At 31.0% G+C, this 19,537-nt stretch overlaps 2 protein-coding genes and 1 long non-coding RNA gene across 3 annotated transcripts in view; 1 reads left to right on the top strand and 2 right to left on the bottom strand.

The window, feature by feature from the left end:
• LOC143059257 (uncharacterized) overlaps nucleotides 1-4,548 on the bottom strand; it is a 112,157-nt gene extending 107,609 nt beyond the window's left edge. The window contains exon 1 of the long non-coding RNA XR_012973453.1: nucleotides 4,490-4,548. This is a non-coding gene — a long non-coding RNA (uncharacterized LOC143059257). The remainder of the gene's footprint in view (nucleotides 1-4,489) is intronic.
• Nucleotides 4,549-5,581: 1,033 nt separating this feature from the next.
• LOC143059847 (uncharacterized) lies at nucleotides 5,582-14,231 on the bottom strand. The gene is made up of 6 exons (XM_076233414.1): nucleotides 13,907-14,231; nucleotides 12,093-12,299; nucleotides 10,720-10,818; nucleotides 9,006-9,104; nucleotides 7,007-7,105; nucleotides 5,582-6,440 (listed from the first exon to the last, which is right to left on the bottom strand). Exons 1-6 carry the CDS (start codon nucleotides 14,060-14,062, stop codon nucleotides 6,123-6,125), a joined length of 978 nt encoding a protein of 325 aa, XP_076089529.1. The 5' UTR covers nucleotides 14,063-14,231; the 3' UTR covers nucleotides 5,582-6,122.
• Nucleotides 14,192-19,537, top strand: part of LOC143059845 (dnaJ homolog subfamily C member 7-like) — a 20,713-nt gene continuing 15,367 nt past the window's right edge. Inside the window, exon 1 of the mRNA XM_076233411.1 lies at nucleotides 14,192-14,331. Within this exon, the coding sequence (XP_076089526.1) occupies nucleotides 14,258-14,331 (74 nt within the window). The 5' untranslated portion in view covers nucleotides 14,192-14,257. The remainder of the gene's footprint in view (nucleotides 14,332-19,537) is intronic.

Raw genomic sequence — 19,537 nt, 5'->3', positions numbered from 1 at the left:
AACGACGATTTTTACCCTCAAACTTTAAAACAAAAGGGTAGGTCTTATCCTATTTACTATTCCTAATTTGGTCATTTCACTACAATACCTACCCTAAAACAATAACAGTTGAAATTTCTTAGGAATTCCAGTTTCACTTGTAAAGCCCGACAACCGTGTATCATAAATGATCATAAATGTGTGCAGGCATCAGTTGGCGGTTTTATGTCACACACGATTTTTCACTGGAGATCTTGCCAATACTCACACTACTTTGAACAGGGCAATATATAAAAGCTAAATGATTTGCCTGTCCCAAACAACATACCTGTCAGTGGTTACCTTTTTTCCATGTCTTACGAGTTTGTTTGTATTGATGGCCACCCATCTCTGGTATCATACGAGTCCACTTTATCAAAAATCTGTCTTTACTCAGAACGTTTAGGACTATTTTAAAAGAGGTTGATTTCTGATATAGATCCTACTTATTATTGTTGTATACCATCGATAATGGCCTAGAAGCCCTTAAAACAATTTAACAACCTTACAATACATTCCATACACCAACTATAGTGGTCTAAATCAATTACAAAACCACAACATCTTAACACTGTTAAACCAATGAACCATGCAAATGAGGTCGAGGTCAGATAAAACATGCCAGTCTGACATGTAAACGTACAATCATTCCATACAATACATATACAGTTGACACAATGCTTATACTTGCTGCGAAGCGGACTTGACGTTAAAACCTAAACCCTGACCACTGGTCCATGAAATGAGATCTATGTGATGGAACTTTGGACTTACACTAAATAAATTTAACCTATTATTCATAATGAGTAAGTACATCACTTTTCATGCAGTTACTGAACCACAAATATGAGGTCAAGGACAATGAACATATGACAGATGGTGAACATATGACAGATGGAAATTTCGTACATAAAGTATATAAATACATATATTATGATGGATCTGGGTCGTATACCTTCTGACATATAAAGCATTATACAAATAGTTTACCCTGTAGCCAGATAAAAATACATACGTCTTGCGTTCTGAAACTTTCGTTGCAGGCTAGACAAAAATAACTTTTATTAACGGTCATATAACCCTTCATCTGATGACCCCAGAAACCAATTGGCTTCTTTCCCTTCCATTTGTATTCCTGTATAAGTTGTATCTCAATCAAGCAAGATAATCTAAAGCTATCTGGAAACCAATTTTTCCAATGTTTTCCATTTACATATTTTTCTGTAGGGTTCTTCCCTTATCTTTCATCTTTTATTCAAATTAAGCAGGAAAACTCAAGATGTTGAGGTTGGAGAACACGTCATTAAAGTTTAATTAACCTGTGTCCTTTTGCATACAATATTCAGAAACATTTTTTCCAAAAACGTTCTGTTTTTAGTAACAATGACATTGACCTTTGATATATATACATGTACCATAAAATAGATAGGCTTCTTTCTTTTCCTACATCATCTATCTGATAGTTTCTTTATAATGAATAAAAGGACACTCTCAAGTTGGCATATTGAAACCATTTACTTTGGACAAACAGATAGACCGATGCACTGAAAAAGAGACTATTACATGCTTCTGAATATTTTTACAGGAGCATAATTCAAATAAAAAGCTGAGACAATGAGTTCACCAAACTGCTTGTGATCACTGACATTCATTTAGCATTTGAGAACTACAAAATAATAATCGTACTGTAAGGTTCAACTTCATTTATGGGCAAAGAGAGATAACTCTCAATTTTAAATATTTCATTCAGAGGCAGATCCAGCCATTTGAAAATGTGGGGGTTCCCAACCCAGGACAAAAAGGGGGGGGGGGTTCCAACTATATGTCCCCATTCAAATGCATTGATCGTCCAAAAAAAGGTGGGTTCCAACCACTGTCACTGCCACTGTCATTGTGATATTTTAAGAAAATCTAAGAACTGATATGAGGGTCTGAATGATAGGAATATTTTTTCTTTATTCTGCTAAATGAAAAGATGACTTACATTGAAAATTTAGAAATTTTGGGCAAAATCTGTTAATTATAATAGAATAGTTCAAAATACATCTGTCTTCTTTGAAGTTTTTTTAATTTATTATACTTATACTTTAATCTCCAGTTATCTTTTTGGCCAAATAAATATTTATAATTTAACCATTAAACAGCATACCTGATGTAAAAGTAAAAGAGTCTTGAGCATTCAACATTAAGTTGTTTCTCAACATGATTAAGATGTATATGAAAATACTTTTAGTTCAGTAATGTATTTTGAAATTTGTTGTTGAAATTTTCTAATATTTCATTATTATGCTTCTTGTTAAAAAAAATAATAACAAAAGCGTGTGCAAAAAAAAGATGCAGAGATAATTTCTTTGATAGAGATAATGGTATAATGTACCAGCAAATCAGTTAATTAAAATCCAGTTATGGCGAAAGATGTCGTTGAAAAACTTTTAAATAAAATCCTCTAATCTTTGGTTTCATTTGAAGGGCGCAGCTTTATACGACCGCAGAGGTCAAACCCTGAACGGTTGGGGCAAGTATGGTCACAACATTCAAGCTGGATACAGCTCTGAATTTGGATTGTGATTAAATAGTTGACACAGAAAAGGTTTCTGACACAGAATGAATGTGGTATAATGAACTTAATTTTTTTTTGTTTTTTGCTTTTGAGCAATTCACTATGCTGTTGAATTTTTTTTTCACCTCCCCCTTTCCCTTATTCCAAAAATGATCTCAATTCAAATTTCTAATGGAGCAACAATAACTACTCATTTAAATACATCATAAAATATCAAAATATAAAATGTTATACAGTCATGGTTAAAATTAATATTAATTAATAGGAACTTCTAAAAAAATAAATGGGGAATGTGTCCAAAGGGACACAGATGATGCCCTGGCTAGCATATAACGTTATAAAGGGACATAACTCAAGAACTGTAAAAGTGAAGCTGCCAAAAATTGAACTTTAACTGAGTTTAGAGGTAATAAGCACTATATACACATTTCATTAAATTTAGTTGAGACAAACTTAAGTTCAGAAAACAGAAACGAAAAAATTCTTCAATTTTTGCACTTGTAAAGAGGCATAACCCTAGAATGATAATCAAAGTGCTTGTAACCACTGAATGATAAAGATTGCTTTTATCAGTTGGTAGTAAAAGTGAATATTGCATTGTATATTGTATACAGCATTGATTTCAGTTGATTCAACTACTATTCTGGACAAAGAAAGATAACTCCAATTTTCAAAGAAGATTTCATAAAGCATATTGGTTTTATGTGATTCAACAACCATTCTGGACAAAGAAAGATAACTCCAATTTTTTTTTCTTGAAACTACAAAAACGCTTGTTTTTGGCCCCTTTTTGGCCCTTTATTCCTAGACTGTTTGCCCCATAACCCTTAAAATATATCCCAACCTTCTATTTGTGGTATTAAACATTGTGGTACAATTTCAGAACAATTGCAACTTATTGTCCTGACACTAGATAAATGCTTGTTTGGGCCACTCCTAATTCCTAAACCTTAGGGACCATAACCCCCAAAATTAATCCCAAGCTTCTTGTTGTGGTTATAAACATTGTGTTAAAATTTTATTGATTTCTATTTACTTATACTTAAGTTATTATCCGGAAACCATCCGTCTTCGGACGACGCTGACGATGACAACGACGACGACGTGATACCAATATACCACCGCAAAAATGTTTGCGGTCATATAAAAACACTTTAAATGTTGGAACTTCTCTGCAATTCTTATATTCTCAGTGGGCAAAACCATGGATGGTTTAAAGACAGGAATTCTGGATATAATTTTCAGGAATATAATCAATTAATTGGTTGATGTTAAATGCCACTATCAGCACTATTGTGCTATTTCATAGCGGTTACTTTTTATTGGTGGAGAAAGTTGGAGTGCTGCAGAGGTCCACTGACCTTCTGTAGAACACTGACAATTCTATAGATATAGGAAGCTGTGGTATGAGTGTCAATTAAGATGAGTGCACCTGAAATATGCTAGAAAAGGAATATAATAAAAGATTGTACCTTTAAAATCTGATTTACAAATTGTTTTTGAAAGTGGAATAATCTAAAACAGACAAGAGATTGCAAGAATGACCACATTTGAGAACACTGAATAGATAAATAACCTGCTTTATATAAAACTAACAAGCTGAGTTAGAATTATCATGTCACAAGATTAACAGGGGTCAATCTAAGATGTCAGAAGCTACAACCTCATGCACTCAAGGCAAATATGATACCATAAGGTCACCATGGTGATTGACATAATCATAATGAAAAACAATGTTGTGGAGATGTATTTTGAGGCTACCGCAGGGTCAAAAGCGACCTTTTAAAGGCGACTTCCGACCTAAAAACGACCTGCGACCTGTAAAATTTGGAAAAAACGACCTCCGACTGACTTCCGTTCTCTGTGTTGGGAAAAACGACCTGCGACCTGTACATTTCCCTTAAAAACAACCTCTCGATGAATTTAAAAGCGACCTTGCGACCTGAGGGGGGTACCCTGTGGGAGCCTCTATTTTGTACCAAAAGCAAGTAGTTCCTAAGACTTATGTCTATTGTTTTATTTGGTTAAATTCAAGTTTGTATTTTTTATAAGCAGTCTGAAAATCTGTAAAAATCAAAAGTAAGGGACATGGTGTATAAGTTTATGATACAACATGCACTGGACAAAATGTGGAGAAAAGTAATTGTGCTTTTATTGCAATTCTTCATCTTACATTCAGATTGAGTGGTTCAATATATTGAACAATACCTTCACACATAGTTTTTTCTAGATATCCAATTAAGGTGGTACTTAATACTACAGGGAGATAACTCTGTAAAGTCAGCTAAACGTTTTAATTACATTGTGTTGTAAAAGGAATATTAAGCTTCTCAATGATCAAAATTGGTGTTTGTCAAACTGCTATATAACCAGTGTAATTTTTCTGACATAACGGTTGGTTAAAAATTTTTGAAATTTTTATATTTTTGTTACTTACTTTGACAAAATTTTATGAAAATTAAATGCGCCAAATTAATTTTGATGCAAGTGTTGGGTACCATCTTAACAATCCGTCTATTCAATGTAGATGCTGCATCATGCATAGGGTAATTTCAATTACATACAATAACTGGCAAAGAAATCTAGGATATACTGTCATTAATTGCCCAACAACAGCATTGTTGTTAAATACTGAACCAATACAAAGTCATTTATGTAGTTAGTGCCTTTTTTATCAGCTGTATTCATGAGAGGCAAAAAAAAAAAAAAAAAAAACACCAGTGAAATGCAAGTTTAAGCTTTAAACACTTCAATTAATTTGGGTTTTATTGTTGTTTCAACATATTGGTAAAATCTTTTATTCATTAAAATTGTTTTTTGTTTATAATTCAAATCATCTTATTTTGTACCCCCATGAATGCCACTTGCATATTACGAAATATTTAGGACAATTTACAATCAGCTTCTTTTCCTGTCAATCTGTAACATTGCAAAGAAAAAAACAATCAGCTGATGATTGATAAACAGGAAAGGATCACTCATGCTCATCTAAAAATACAATGCTTTAGGTAAATAATTATTTATTGTAACATAACAATTAAATTTAATAATAACTAACAATAATAAAACATTGTTTAACATCATGTGTTCATGATTTTGTGTGGGCGAATCTTTAAGTGATAAATGTAGCAGTGTCATGATTGTTGAGTGATAAATGATACCCAATATTACAGGATAAATACAGAATAAAGGCATATTTTATACAGACTTTATCACAAGAAGACAGAAAAAATATGACAGTCATTCCTTGAATGTGTGTTATTAAAATTCATAAGTGCACATATAAAATTCTGAACATGTTTTGAATTGAGAAACAATCAAATGAATGGAAAAGAGTAAAAATCACCATTTTTCAGCAAATTAATAACGTAAAATATCTGACCTTTGACACAACCTTTTTTTTTTAAATTTGTTCACTCTGATTACTAACTAAAAAAACTTTATATTGTGACTTTTGAGTGATATATTTACATGTTAAAAAGCTGAAAATAAAAAAACATAAAAGTTATCAACTTTCATGAAAAAAGAATTAAAATAACAAAGGTCATAAAATAATATAATTCTGTAACAGTTTCGGTAATGGCAGTTGTGAAAGCTTTGCTCTAATTGAACATCCATTTGTCTTTTTAATAAGTTCCTTTCTCACACATATTCTACACATAGATTTTAAAGTCAAAACCTCAAGCTGTTGTGTTTGAACATGTTTGACAAAGTTTTGGTCTATGTGTGGTTTCCTTGATAAAATTTGAGGTAAACTTGAATTGCTATGGATTGGATATCCAGCTTCTATAAAAATATCACAAAGAGAAATTCTGTCCTCAGTTTTTATATCCTTGTTATCGATCATATACTGGAAGACTCCCTGCAATTAAAACAAGATTCTGTATGATATAAACTATAATAACATGATCTAGTGATCACTAATACCTATCTCCTCTTACTGTCAGGAATATGACAGTTGTTGTTTATTCGATTGATGTGTTTGAGCTTTTGATATTGCCATAAGTTATTTAGTTAAGGGACTGTCCGTTTAGAAATTTTCCTCAGAGTTCAGTACTTTTGTGATTTTACTTTATACAGAAAAACTCAATAATGGTAAATGACAAAACCAAAATAAAAAATTACATGTTTTTCCTTGGATTAAATATATAAAGACAAAATTAAACAACACTTTCATTATAACCAAGCAGACCCCCGCCCCCCTCCCTTCCAATTTTTAAATTCATTTTTTTTAGATATCATAGAGATTTACTGTAGATTCCTCGTTATACATGGATATATAGGTTAACGATGAATTAAAATGTTCAATCAAATACACTTTGTCTTGAGGTTTGTAAGCAGACGAAATCAATATAACTGCATGTTATCCTCAATCCACAAAAATTGGTTCTCTTTGAAAATAAATAAATCCACAGAAGTAATACAAACCTTAATTTTCCCCGTAACCATGGCACCTTCAGATATCAGATACTTTGCCAGCTCAGTATGACCGTTCTTTAGAACCTCATGAAGAGGGCATTGTTCCATCTGCAGGTCAAAATAAATCTGGGTCAATATTTGTCACATTTCAAATCTTAAATTTTTTTTCTTATTTGGAAAATTGGGTGTCAATCTTTTTTTTTTTTAAATTTTTAAATTTTTATTTTTTTATCCAACATATATAATATACAACAGTACAGTTATCAAACACTAAGCTCATATATATGAATGTAATATAATACAACCTATCAGAAAATGTATAGAACTTGAAAATAACATTTTGTTGGGATTTTATAATTGTATCTTATTAAAAAGGACATACAAAAAAAAAGTATAGAGAATTAATAAATAAAAGAATTAGAAGATGATTAAGAAAAATAAAAAAAAATAAAAAAACAAAAAACAAAAAAAACAAAAAAACAAAAAACAAATATAAAAAAAAAAAATTATTTTGATGTCTGCTGATTTTGTATAGTTGCTAATCCACCAAATTATCCTGTAAAGCCTCTTGGTAAATGCACCAAGCTTGATTAAACTTGTCAAAACATTTATTTTTAATTGATATCTTCTTCTCCAAAATATAATGATGCTTTATTTTTTCAATCAATGCCGTTAAACTTAATTCTCCTTTAAAATATCGTGTATTATAAATATATTGTTTAATCCAGAGAAAAATATTGTTTTGAGGGTCACCTTTGTACATTCGTGATAAATTTCCAAACAAAAAAATATCTTGTGTAAATGGTATACTAATACCATTCTGGAGAAACCACATTTCAGTTTGTTCAATAAATTGTTGTACATAATAACAGTCCCACAGTATATGTTCAATTGATTCAAGTTCAGTGTTACAAAAAGTACAATATGGGTTTTGCACTATCCCAATTTTGTTTAAAAACGTATTTGTTGCCAGAATTTTATGATTAATTCTATACTGAAGCCATTGTAGCTTAGTATTTTTTGTAATAGCAAATGGTAATTGAAAAATCTTTTTCCAGTTTTGATTTTCTAAAACTAAAATTGCTTCCCATCTTTTTACTCCTGTAGGAATAGTGTGTTAATCTTTGAATATTTCTTTTATATGATCAATACACACATTTAATAGACTGGGTACAATTTAGAGTTTGACATATAATATGCTAGACTGTTGCCTATAATTGCTTACATCCGCTTCATTTGAACTAAGTTAGATACATAGTGTATTTGTCTCATTAGCACTCATACCAAATCTCCTTATTATTATTTACACTCTTGTTGAAGACTATGTTTTACATCTCGATGTTTTCTGGTTATTTTTATAATTGGGTTGCTGTCTAAAGTCTGGAATCTAACTAAGAAGAAACCAAATGAAGTCATGTGAAAATATTTTCCCTAGCAGAAACTTGAATGTTCTTTGTGCAATTTATGCCTTTTTGTATTTGATGTTTATTACGTATAAAATACATTTACTACCCCCACCCCCTTTCCTCCTCAACCATAAAACAAAAAGGTTTTACCTATGTAGCCTGGAAGGCAGATTTATTGATGTTCAATTATTAGAAATAAGAAATAATTTTTGTCAGAGGGTAAAATGGCCCCTAAATTAGCATATATGAGAAGTGGAATTGTCTATGAGTAGTAACAAAATGTGGCCTGATAAGCAAATAAATAAACAAATGGACAGACATAAAGCTACCTACATAATCCCTCATCAGTAATAAGGACTTATTTAAAACTATCTTTCAACTTTAATCATGTCAATGCAAGTTTGAAGTGTTGCATTTTTTGTGTTAATTTTAAAAGAATTATCAACACAAATTATTCAATCAGATTTTTTCTTAAGTGATTTCTTATCAACAAAAGCAGTATTTGTTTAGAAGATTGTGGTACTCTGATAAAATTGCATACATAATAAAGTGCCATACTTACTGCTCCATGAGAGTAATAAATAATCAATCATCAAACTTACAGCATTGGCACAGTTCAAATCTGCTCCATTTTCAACCAGTATTCGGGCAATCTGTATATAGTTTAATTTAGCTGCCCAGTACAGAGGTGCCCAGAGATCCTGACAAAAAAAAATCAAGATGAACTCAGTTGTCTTCTTTCCTTTCCACAAAAAAATATCTGCTCATGAATTACTGTGGAATCACTTATTTTCGTGGATTAAGGAAACCTTACATGTTAGTGAATATTTAATTTTGTGGTTTTACCGTAGTTTGCATATAAGCCTATAGGAAATTTGTCATTCATTGAAAATTTAATTGTGTGGTTCACCTATAAAATTAGTATCCAACAAATAATAATGTATCCCCAGTATATAGTAAACTGTACAATATATTAATTTCCAAGCGTTTTACTGATTTAGAAATTCTCAAATTATTTACCCGAGTACTGGTATTTTTTTTATCAGTTTAGGATGTTCACTATAAACTCATTTTCTTTAATATTTCTGCATATATTTAAAAATAGTAAATCTCAAATAAACTACTGACAAAATACTGAAGTTCTTTTAGTACATGTATGATATTCGATATAAGAGGTATGATTGCCAATAAGACAACTATCCATTATGAATGTTTGTTTGATGCAAGATGTATGAGAAATGTTTTTGAGAAACACTTTTTGAAGAACAATATTCTGGTATAAGAGACTGAAGGTGTCATAGCATTTAATTTTTTGATTATTGTGTTGATGACATATATGTCATTATGGCTATTTTGTGCATTTTTCCTTTGATCTTTTTTTGTAATAATTTTTCATATCATGCTATTCACTTGAGATGGAAAATTATAGCTAGAAACTAAGAAGGCATGTGTGGAGTTGCTAATAAAAATGACATGAAATTGACAAAGTCTTCATAGGTAAAATTGCGATAAACAGATTATCTTTGGTCATCTCAACTAAAAAAAAATTCTCGCTTTCGCCGTACCAGCTCAAGTGAGAAAATCAATCTCGTTGAGATGATCAACGATAATCTATAATTATACTTTAAAACATTGAAATTTTTGTGTAATATGTAATATATCTATTACATTGTATATATATAAATGTTGCATAATTGAATAAAGACAACAAAAAAAAAAAAGATAACTATCCATCAAATGAAGTAGATGTAAGTAATAAACTTGTCAAAGATACCAGAAATGAAATTTTGTACTTGCGCCAGACACACTTTTCGTCTAAAAAAGACTCATCAGTGAAGCTCGTTAAAAAAAAAGTAAAAAAGACCAAATAAAGTATGAAGTTGAAGAGCACTAAAGACCAAAAATTCAGAACATTTTTTTACAGCTTAGGCAGCAATACTTCATCTAATCATGCTGATAGTTTAAAAATCATTCCTTCTGATGCATTTCTTTTTGTAAAATAACTGCCATACATTGGAATTTTTCAAAGGCTAGTATTTTTTAATTTTTTTAGATGTATCATTAACATGATTACCGGTAGTATCTGTTGAAAATTTCCATACTCATGAACAATAATGTAATTTCAAAATGCAGTAACAGACCTAATTTGCCACTTTCATTTGGTATTGGTGTAAAGAAGTAAAAAACAGCAGTTGCCTTATACATGTATAAGTAATGAGAGTTTTGATAATGATGAAGTAGTTCTCTGACATCACTGTATTGCAATATGATTCAAAGAGACTTTTTCTAGCAAAAATGTTTTCTGTTTCATTTTACCTCATCCTGTAAATTAACATCGGCTCCATGATTGACTAACTCCTGAACAATATCTGTGTTCCCTCGCCATGTAGCAAAATGTAATGCTGTTCTTCTATCCTGAAAAAAATAAAACAATTAATTAAAGTGTATTTTATTTGTATCTCAATGACAGTATTTTACAAATTGAAACTGTCCCTTTGAATGTTTTAATTATTGAAGAGCCTGTTGAGTTGATACAAATGCTGGTAGAGATCTTGTCCCCCTATGTAACTATCATCAGCTGTCAATAGTCAGTACTTTAGCACCGACATGATTTGTAATATTCATACTTTTTTGAATTCTTAGTTGATACATTTAACCTAAGGTGGGTTTTGCTAATGTTTTTACATCTCTTTTGGTCATATAGTTTCTCAAACATTCAAATATATATTGAAAAAAAGATCTGCCATTCTGGGTGTAGGAAAATTAAGAAAATCTCTGTCAACGCACACAAATTTATAAAATGTTCGTTCTATTTTCTAGCACTTGGGTCATTTCTGCTGCTAATCCTCAGTGATCAGAAGACATTGCTTCAGCACATAAATTATTGTAACATTCATACTTTTCTTAATTTCTTCAATGATTAATTTTTAAATCATAAAAATACTTAAGTTCAAAGTCTCTCAGACAAAGTTGACCTTGCGTGGATTATGCTATTCCTTTTGGTCATATAGTTAAGGAAGATTTCAAGTATCTTAATATATGCTTTGCTTTCAGATTTGATTGTTCCTGAAGAAATTCATCGAACTCTAAATGCATCAAGCTTACAGAGTAATTTTCAGTATTCTACTTAATCAGCATTTAATATCATGCTCCTATTATCAGGGGTTTCATTATCTTTCATGTTGACTGGTACTTTCCAATTTTCTAGGTGGTACTTTTCAATTTATTCTATGAATATCTATATATAAATTCCTACATTTAGGCGGTACTTGTCAATAGCATAGGAGGGTAAAAGTACCGGGTACCGCCTCCTAATGAATGGCCTGTATTATGGGTATAATCTCACTCAAGTGAAGCAGACAAGTTATATTACATAAAAATCTTTTTAGGTAACATTAATTTTAAATAACCAATACAACTAAGCATGCTTAGGCATGCTACATGAAATTTTAGGAAATAAATAATAATAGTGTAACCTTAATTTGGAATTACATTAAATACAAAATAGATTGACAGCTGTCTTGGTTATTGTTTGAATAGGAGAAAGTCCTAAATAGATATCCACCAATCAAGATGGCTACAAAGATATGAAATCAGTGTTCTATTCATATCAACATTTATAAGATGACTGCAAAAGTAAAACAAAACTTTGAAAGGATCCTTTTTATTTTACCTATTACAGCCCTTACCAAAGTTTGTACATTAACTTCTGCTCCATAGTTCAACAATTCTTTTACAATATCTGTATTCCCAGTATGGCCCATTCTTGATGCTACATGTAAACATGTTCTGTTGTCTTTAGTTTTAGCATTCACATCAGCTTTTGCTTGGAGGAGTAATTTTATAATAGGCAATTTACCACCAGCTACAGCATCATGTAAAATAGTTCCACCAAACTAAAATTACAAAACATAACATGTATACAAATGACAAAAGACATAAACAAGAAAAAATGTGTAAATGTTTCTTGCTGCTGTAAGTATCAAACATGTCAAAATGTAGTATGATTGCCAAAAAATAAGTAAAAAAATAAATAAAAATTTCGGCAGGTGATGAAGTTTCTGTCAAAGTTATAAAACCTTTAACCCCACTCTGTAAGTCCAAAACTTAAATTCCTACTCACCTTAAATGCTGCGTACCCCAAAACATTTATGACATAAATCATTTCAAGGGGAAAATTACAAAATTTAATATATCTCTTTATATATATTTTTTAAGTTACATTGTAAGCGTTCTGTATTCATGGTATTGATATATAATTGATTGTAATGATTAACATTTCTTCTTAGTTTGTGTGTTTTGGATTATTTCTTCCAATTTATTTTTTGAAGTTATGTCCTAATATGTAAATCTTTTTCTTGTCTTAAACATATACTGTGGATTCATTGTATTGATTTTTGATATTTTAGCCGTCTTTAGAGTATAACAAACAACTCTAAAGGTGTTTTCATATCTTTTATCAAGCTACAATCTAGATTTCATAATTCATTAGTTGAGCATTTATTGAATTTTTCAACATGTCAAGGTAAATAATCTAATTTAATAAAAAATAATTAAGCATATATTCTTCTTTTTGTGGTTTAAGGTTTCTTTAAAAAAGGTAGATGCTGAACAAATATAACATACAGATATACATGTAAGCAATATCAAATTGTCACATTGTTTTTTCAATACAGTCACAATTAAAGCCTAAATTTGTAATTTCTTTAATGAAAAATGCATATATTTTTTTTTTAATATACCCTTAACAGGCACGGATCCAGCCATTTTAAAAAGGGGGGTTCCCAACCCAGAGTAAAGGGGGGGTTCCAACTATATGCTCCCATTCAAATGCATTGATCGGCCAAAAATAAGGGGGGGTTCCAACCCCCGGAACCCCCCTGGATCCGCCACTGCTTAACACTTCGGTTTTGTGAGCAGAAGACTATACGAACTTATAACCCCATCAAAGTATCATACCTTACACTTTACATAAATTTTAAGAAAATCAAGCAACAAAAAAAAGACTCATTTTTGAGAAGTTATCTCCCCTTACAATGTTAATTTACATAGGAAATTAAAAATGCTGATTTGGATTTTTCCTCAAGTTAGATTTTATGGGACTTTTTTCTGTGTATAGTTAGGGTTTTAATAATGCTATAGATTAGAACTTAAACATTTTCTTCTGCAGTTAGTTTAAGGTTAAAACTTAGTTTGACTGGACTATGAGAGAAGTTATTTATCTTGTCAAAACTCTAATTACATTTTTTTTGTAATATTTAGTCTGAGCTGGTCCTGGGAATAGTATATCTAATATAAGTTAATATATATATGTTCCTGGCTGGTCATTATATTTTTTAACGGTCCCAGTGTCTTATAGACAGTCCGAGTTTTCTTTTCATGTAGATTCCGGGCCGACTGGTCGCGCAACGTCTGAGTGAATTGCACCAATCGTAAAATTATACTAGGTAGAATATGTAAGTAAAATTTTATTTGAAAAGACTGAAAGTTTGAGGAGCGTTACCCAGAGTTTTTGCTGTCGAATAGCAAGAACGCCTCCCTTCACTAGCCTTCTTACAGCTGTTTCGTCACCGTCTTTCACTGCGCGTTTCAATTTATCTTCATTTTCCTGTTTTTCTTTGTAAGAATCGTTATCGTGAAATTTACGTTTTCTCTGCATTTTTTTCCCTCGCTGTATATTTAGATTATAACTGACATATCACATCTCTCCTGTATAAAAGCACTTGACTGAGGTAGTCATAGAAGCTGGTTCCCTGTATTGAATCAGCATTTCTTGCTACCTAATACAGACGGGAATACAAACAAATAAAAAGTAACCAGTTTGTTCACAAATCTCACGAGACCAACAACAATCATGACGGACGTGGATACGATGGAAGTTGACCCTCAACCAACTGAAGACGAAGTAGTTGATTTAACAGAAGATAGGTATAAAAAATTGACTATACACGTGTTAAAAAATAATTATTTATCTGATTCTTTCAATTAGGTTAGCAACAACTTGTCTTATTTCAGATATTTTGACGGTGTTCCCCAAAAATGTCTGAGCGTGTTTTCCGAAAAAGCCCTTTCGTTTATGGTGAATTGGATATATTTCTTCCTTTTTACAATTTAAGGTATATTTAAACCTATATAATTTTCAATTAGTTAGAATGTGTTAAGTTCTTCATTCAAAGATTATTAATAAATGCTAGAATTAAAGAACTTGCTTCGCTTTTCCAGAAACAAATGACGTCATGGAACACCGGGAATCCCCAAATAGAACTTTCTGGAAATCTTTAATTTATTTTTAGACCACCGTTAAAAGGGGGAGGTTGGACTGTTGGTGTTGGAAAAAATGGGGAAAATGATTGGGTTTATCAAATGCCAATTTAAATAAACTATTTATTGTTTATTCTTATTGATTTTGGTTACAAAATGTTTTTTTTACTACAATACAAGCATTCGCTATTTGAAAACCTGTCCCGCTTGACCTAAGAATTTGCCCCACTAGAATTTTTGACTTAAACAACAATAACTTTTCCATTGTGGCATCAGATATTTTCTAGTATGACGTTAAAATTTTCAAGAACTTTTGTGATGTCCAGTAACGGCGGACAAATATCGGTGCCATTTGTATGCTATTTGTCCGCCATTACTGGACATTACACAGGTTCCCGTATAAATTTTGATGTCATACTACACAATATCTGACGCCACAATGGAAAAGCGGTACCTCGAATGACCGAATAACACTGTTAATATCCGAATAACACTTGTAATGACCGAATAACACTTGTAATTTCAATATTAGCACATATTGGTGACTTTTAAACATTGAATATTAATTAATAGTATATTATCTATGTATTTTTATAGTTAAAAATGATTTACAGAAAGCAGATAAGTTCATAAAAAACTTAAAATTTAGTGTGTACATCAAATATGGCGACCACAGAAATCACAATGGCCGCCATGTTTGATGTGCACACTAAATTTAAAACCATCTATAAGAACTTATCTGCTTTTTGTAAATCATTTTAAGTTATAAAATACATCGATAATACATTATTATTGAATAATCAATGTTCAAAAGTCACAAATATGTGATAATATTAAAATTTCAAGTGTTATTCGGTCATTACAAGTGTTATTCAGATAATAACAGTGTTATTCGGTCATTCGTGTTACCCATGGAAAAGTTATTGTTGTATGATATCAATAGTTCAAGAGGGACAGATTCTCGGGTCAGCCAGAAATAGCGATAAGGTGTATTTTAATAATTAATAATGCATGAACTATTTGGCACTGGACGTTATGTCTCCTGTTTGTGTGTAAGTGATGCTCGAAACCTAATAATTTATTAAAAAACTTGATAAACAGTTTATGATTTGAAGAGATTTTAGAACATGTTGAATATCAGAACTGTTGAAAATTTGCTGAAAGCCCTCTGTCAGATTATTAAGAAAGGCAGTGTTCTAGCAACAAAGTTTGAACAGGGCGCACACCCGCCCTTTTTTATTGACGCCCTTGCCTTTTTTCTGTCATTCCTCGAGCACCCTGCCATTTTTATCACCGAAAAATCAGCATTTTCCTGCCTTTAAAATACCGGTATCTTCGTTATTGTTCCATGAACAGGAAGTTCAGATACCTGTGCAAGCTGTCAAATTAAGTGACCCATTACAGTACGGGTAGGGACTTATTTTTATGGATGTCTTAATCCGTCTAGATGTCAGACTGGTCGACAGTTGTCCCAGTGTAATAAACGCCTGCTGTGCAATATCCAAGTGGTAGGTCGTAAATCAATCTGTACCAGCTTGATTAGAATTAAATTTTACCTGTACAGATATATTAGTATTTATGGAGGATAGATAAATGTAAAATATTGTTTTGTATTCAAAGAGAAAGAATTAAAATTAAATTTAAATATAAGAATTAAAATTGAAATTAAATATAAGAATTAAAATTAAAATTAAATATAATTTTTTTTTTTTTATAATTTGAAAATGAAAATAAAGACGATTTTTAACAATATATTGTGTTGCCAATTATTTCAATAGTTTTGTGCCAATAAACTATTTTGTATTTGTATTTGTAAACCGTAAATATTTCATCTAATTCAAAATAATAAGTCTAATAACAACCAAGACTGTTTTCAATAGAAGTTTAAATCAAATTGTTGAGACTTCAATCCCGTAAATTATACGAGTTTTCGTTGATGGTTATATTATTTTCCCCTGTTAACATCCTGTTCCTTTATATGTTATTATTAGAAACCCAATTTTAAGTATTTAAGGCCAACATATCGTATTTATAAAATATGTATAGGCATTGTGAATTAAGTTATTTTCCTTTTGATACAACTTTCCCCGTCAGAGCCTCTACATCTATTCACACCTGTCAATCATTTCTCGCAAGTGAAACATTTTGGTCAGACAGATCACTCGTGCTTTCTTTTTTGACATATTTCCCGTTAATCTCTTTGAAAGTCAAACAATTGGTTTCTTTTAATACAAGATTTATAACGCCGAGATCATATTTCGATTCCTATTTTTTGAATTTTTTTTAAATTGTTGACACTCGAGATAATGCCTTTCTATTTTCGTGCCTGAATTTTTTTATGAAAATCGCCGGTGTTATAAATATATTTTACGAATTGTATCAAATCGATACACGGAAATCAAAGTTTAACCTTATATAGTTTATTGAATAAATGCACATTTGTACCCCAATGGGGTTGAAGGCTAGTCGTACTAGTCGTGATCAGCTGTCTTTACTTTTTCGTCGTACTTCTAGTCATTCTAAAGCTCACGCAGTCAGTATGATTTTTTAAATCGATGTTGTATTATTTCCGAAGTTTAAAGGAGGTCTCCAAATAGATTATTTAAATGGGAATCTGGGAAATGACTGATAAAAATAAAACAAAAAATAGTTAAAGAAGACTAAATCTTGTTTTGATTATACATGTATGTAAATCGATTAAATTTCTATTCTGGTAAATCGATCAAGAGCCTCAAAACTAAAGCACAATACTGTCAATCATTCCACATCAAATTTAATCATGAATGGATTTTCCCACGGTCATTCAGTAAGGTCACCTGTGTTTACTGTTACGACATTTCCCGCCATATAAAAATCTCGTGCAGTGGACAAAATCGATCTTTAATATCTTTTATTAGCATTCAATATTATTGTGAGTGGAGTCGAGTTAAAGTTCAATCACGTGCACACGCTGTTGATCACTGATATGTGTATCATTGAATTGTCTTTTCACGGCAATTTTTTCTTTTAGATTGCTATAAAAAATATAACATACAAGTTTCCTGTTTTACATGGATTGTGCGTAAATTAATATTATGCAATTAAGTGCGGGATTTTGGGATTAACCCTTTCGGGATCTGGGAATTCTTTTTTCGCGATGTCGGGATTTAAATTTATTTAAATTCGGGACCTTGGGACTTCGTGTTTTTAAGCCCAGGATTTCGAGATCCGGACCCCTTTTACCCCCTACCCCCAAATGCAGATCAATTATATTAATTTAGCATAATGAACAAACACGGAAATCTTAAAATAAACTTATGCCCGGGAAGAATCAATATTTTCTTCTAGTGTTATTATTTGCGTTCTATTTTAGTTATACATCTCCAACTTTCGGACAATATTTGTTTACAGTAAAAAGTAAAAACTACAAAGAATCATCAAGCTACTAATGATATACAAGTATTGCTCACTGTAATTATTTTTATCTCGGAACTGACCCAACACAGACTGAATATTAAATACAAATTATAGAAATATTTTGCATGTGACCGCGTCAAACTAAAACGTATGCAGCAGCACTTGAGACAGCTTTCTGCTAATCAATGGATTTACGTGGAAAATAAATCAGTAAAACAAAAATAACCGTAAGCTTCGAGAAATAGAATACATGTAAAAATATATATGTTTAAAAAATTTACACACAAATAAGAAAAAGATACAAAAAAAAAAACAAACGAAAAGGAACATAAAATAAAAATGATTTTGAGGAACAAAGAAAATAAATAGCAGTTGACATATAAAAACCATAATTAACAAAAATAGGCTATTTTTATTAAAACAAAGTTTTCTCCAGTACTTCACCTGTAAAAATATTTTATGTCAAATACGATGTAGAACTAATATAATCAATAAAGTGACTGAGAGGTTAAAATTACAGGTAACCTGATTCTGAAATCAGTGAACCGTAATTCTAGCAACAGGGATTAAGATGAAAGGACCATTCACACCTGGATCTGTTGATTAATGACCATACTACCTACCATAAAAATGTCGGATTATTCATATCCGACTAGACGGATTAAGACATCCATAAAAATAAGTCCCTACCCGTACTGTAAGTGTATGGCTTTACCTGATGGCTTTGGTGTCAAACACATTGTTAATTAACACCAATTACCTTAGCTTTTGGTCATAAATAATTGGTGTATTTCAAAAAAGTTTGACAAACAATTTGATTTATTTATTTATTTATCACCTCACTCACTCACTCATCCTCTTCGTGCCTGTCAGCACATAAGGCCTCAACCAGTACTCGCCACATTTGCCTGTCTTTTATCACCTGTTCACAATATATTACTTAAATTTATGTTTCTTTTTGTAAAAAGATTAAATATTAAACAAATTGAATGCAAATGCATATTAGAATATTAATTTAAATTATTTTCAGTTGAATACACTTCAAAAATAAATATTTTGAAAATTATATTTTGCATCTTTACTTCCATTAATTGATCTATCAAGTGCAATGAAGAATTCCAAATAAGAAAATCATTTACATTTTGCAATTTGTAATGGTCAGACTGCTGTAGTGACAGCAACGACAAGACAAGATAAAAAAAACCAACAAGACAACATACTATACATTATATGGCTGAAAGAGGGTCTGAACATCATGACCGTACGTTAATAATGTCGACTAAAAAGAAAATTGTGCCAAAAGAATTAAATTACACAACTCCATTTTAACTGAAACTTGATGTTTCAATAATGCATAATAAAAAGTATGTGCTAATTAATTATGAGGCTTAAATAATTCCCCTTTTTTCAATGATATAAATTTACGTGTAAAATTGCCCTTTTTTCAATGACATTCACCCGTAAAATTGCCCTTTTT

The sequence above is a fragment of the Mytilus galloprovincialis genome, chromosome 14 (genome assembly GCF_965363235.1).
Source record: "Mytilus galloprovincialis chromosome 14, xbMytGall1.hap1.1, whole genome shotgun sequence".
In the NCBI taxonomy this organism is placed as follows: Eukaryota; Metazoa; Mollusca; class Bivalvia; order Mytilida; family Mytilidae; genus Mytilus; species Mytilus galloprovincialis.
This window is presented reverse-complemented; position numbering and strand designations above follow the sequence as displayed.

Excerpts from the sequence above, each read along its gene's own strand:
- LOC143059847 (XM_076233414.1), bottom strand. The coding sequence starts at position 14,062 with ATGCAGAGAAAACGTAAATTTCACGATAACGATTCTTACAAAGAAAAA. Across the intron at positions 12,300-13,906 it reads TTCGACAGCAAAAACTCTGG|TTTGGTGGAACTATTTTACA; the intron begins GTAACGCTCCTC and ends TTGTAATTTTAG. Across the intron at positions 6,441-7,006 it reads TGGTTACGGGGAAAATTAAG|GGAGTCTTCCAGTATATGAT; the intron begins GTTTGTATTACT and ends TTTTAATTGCAG.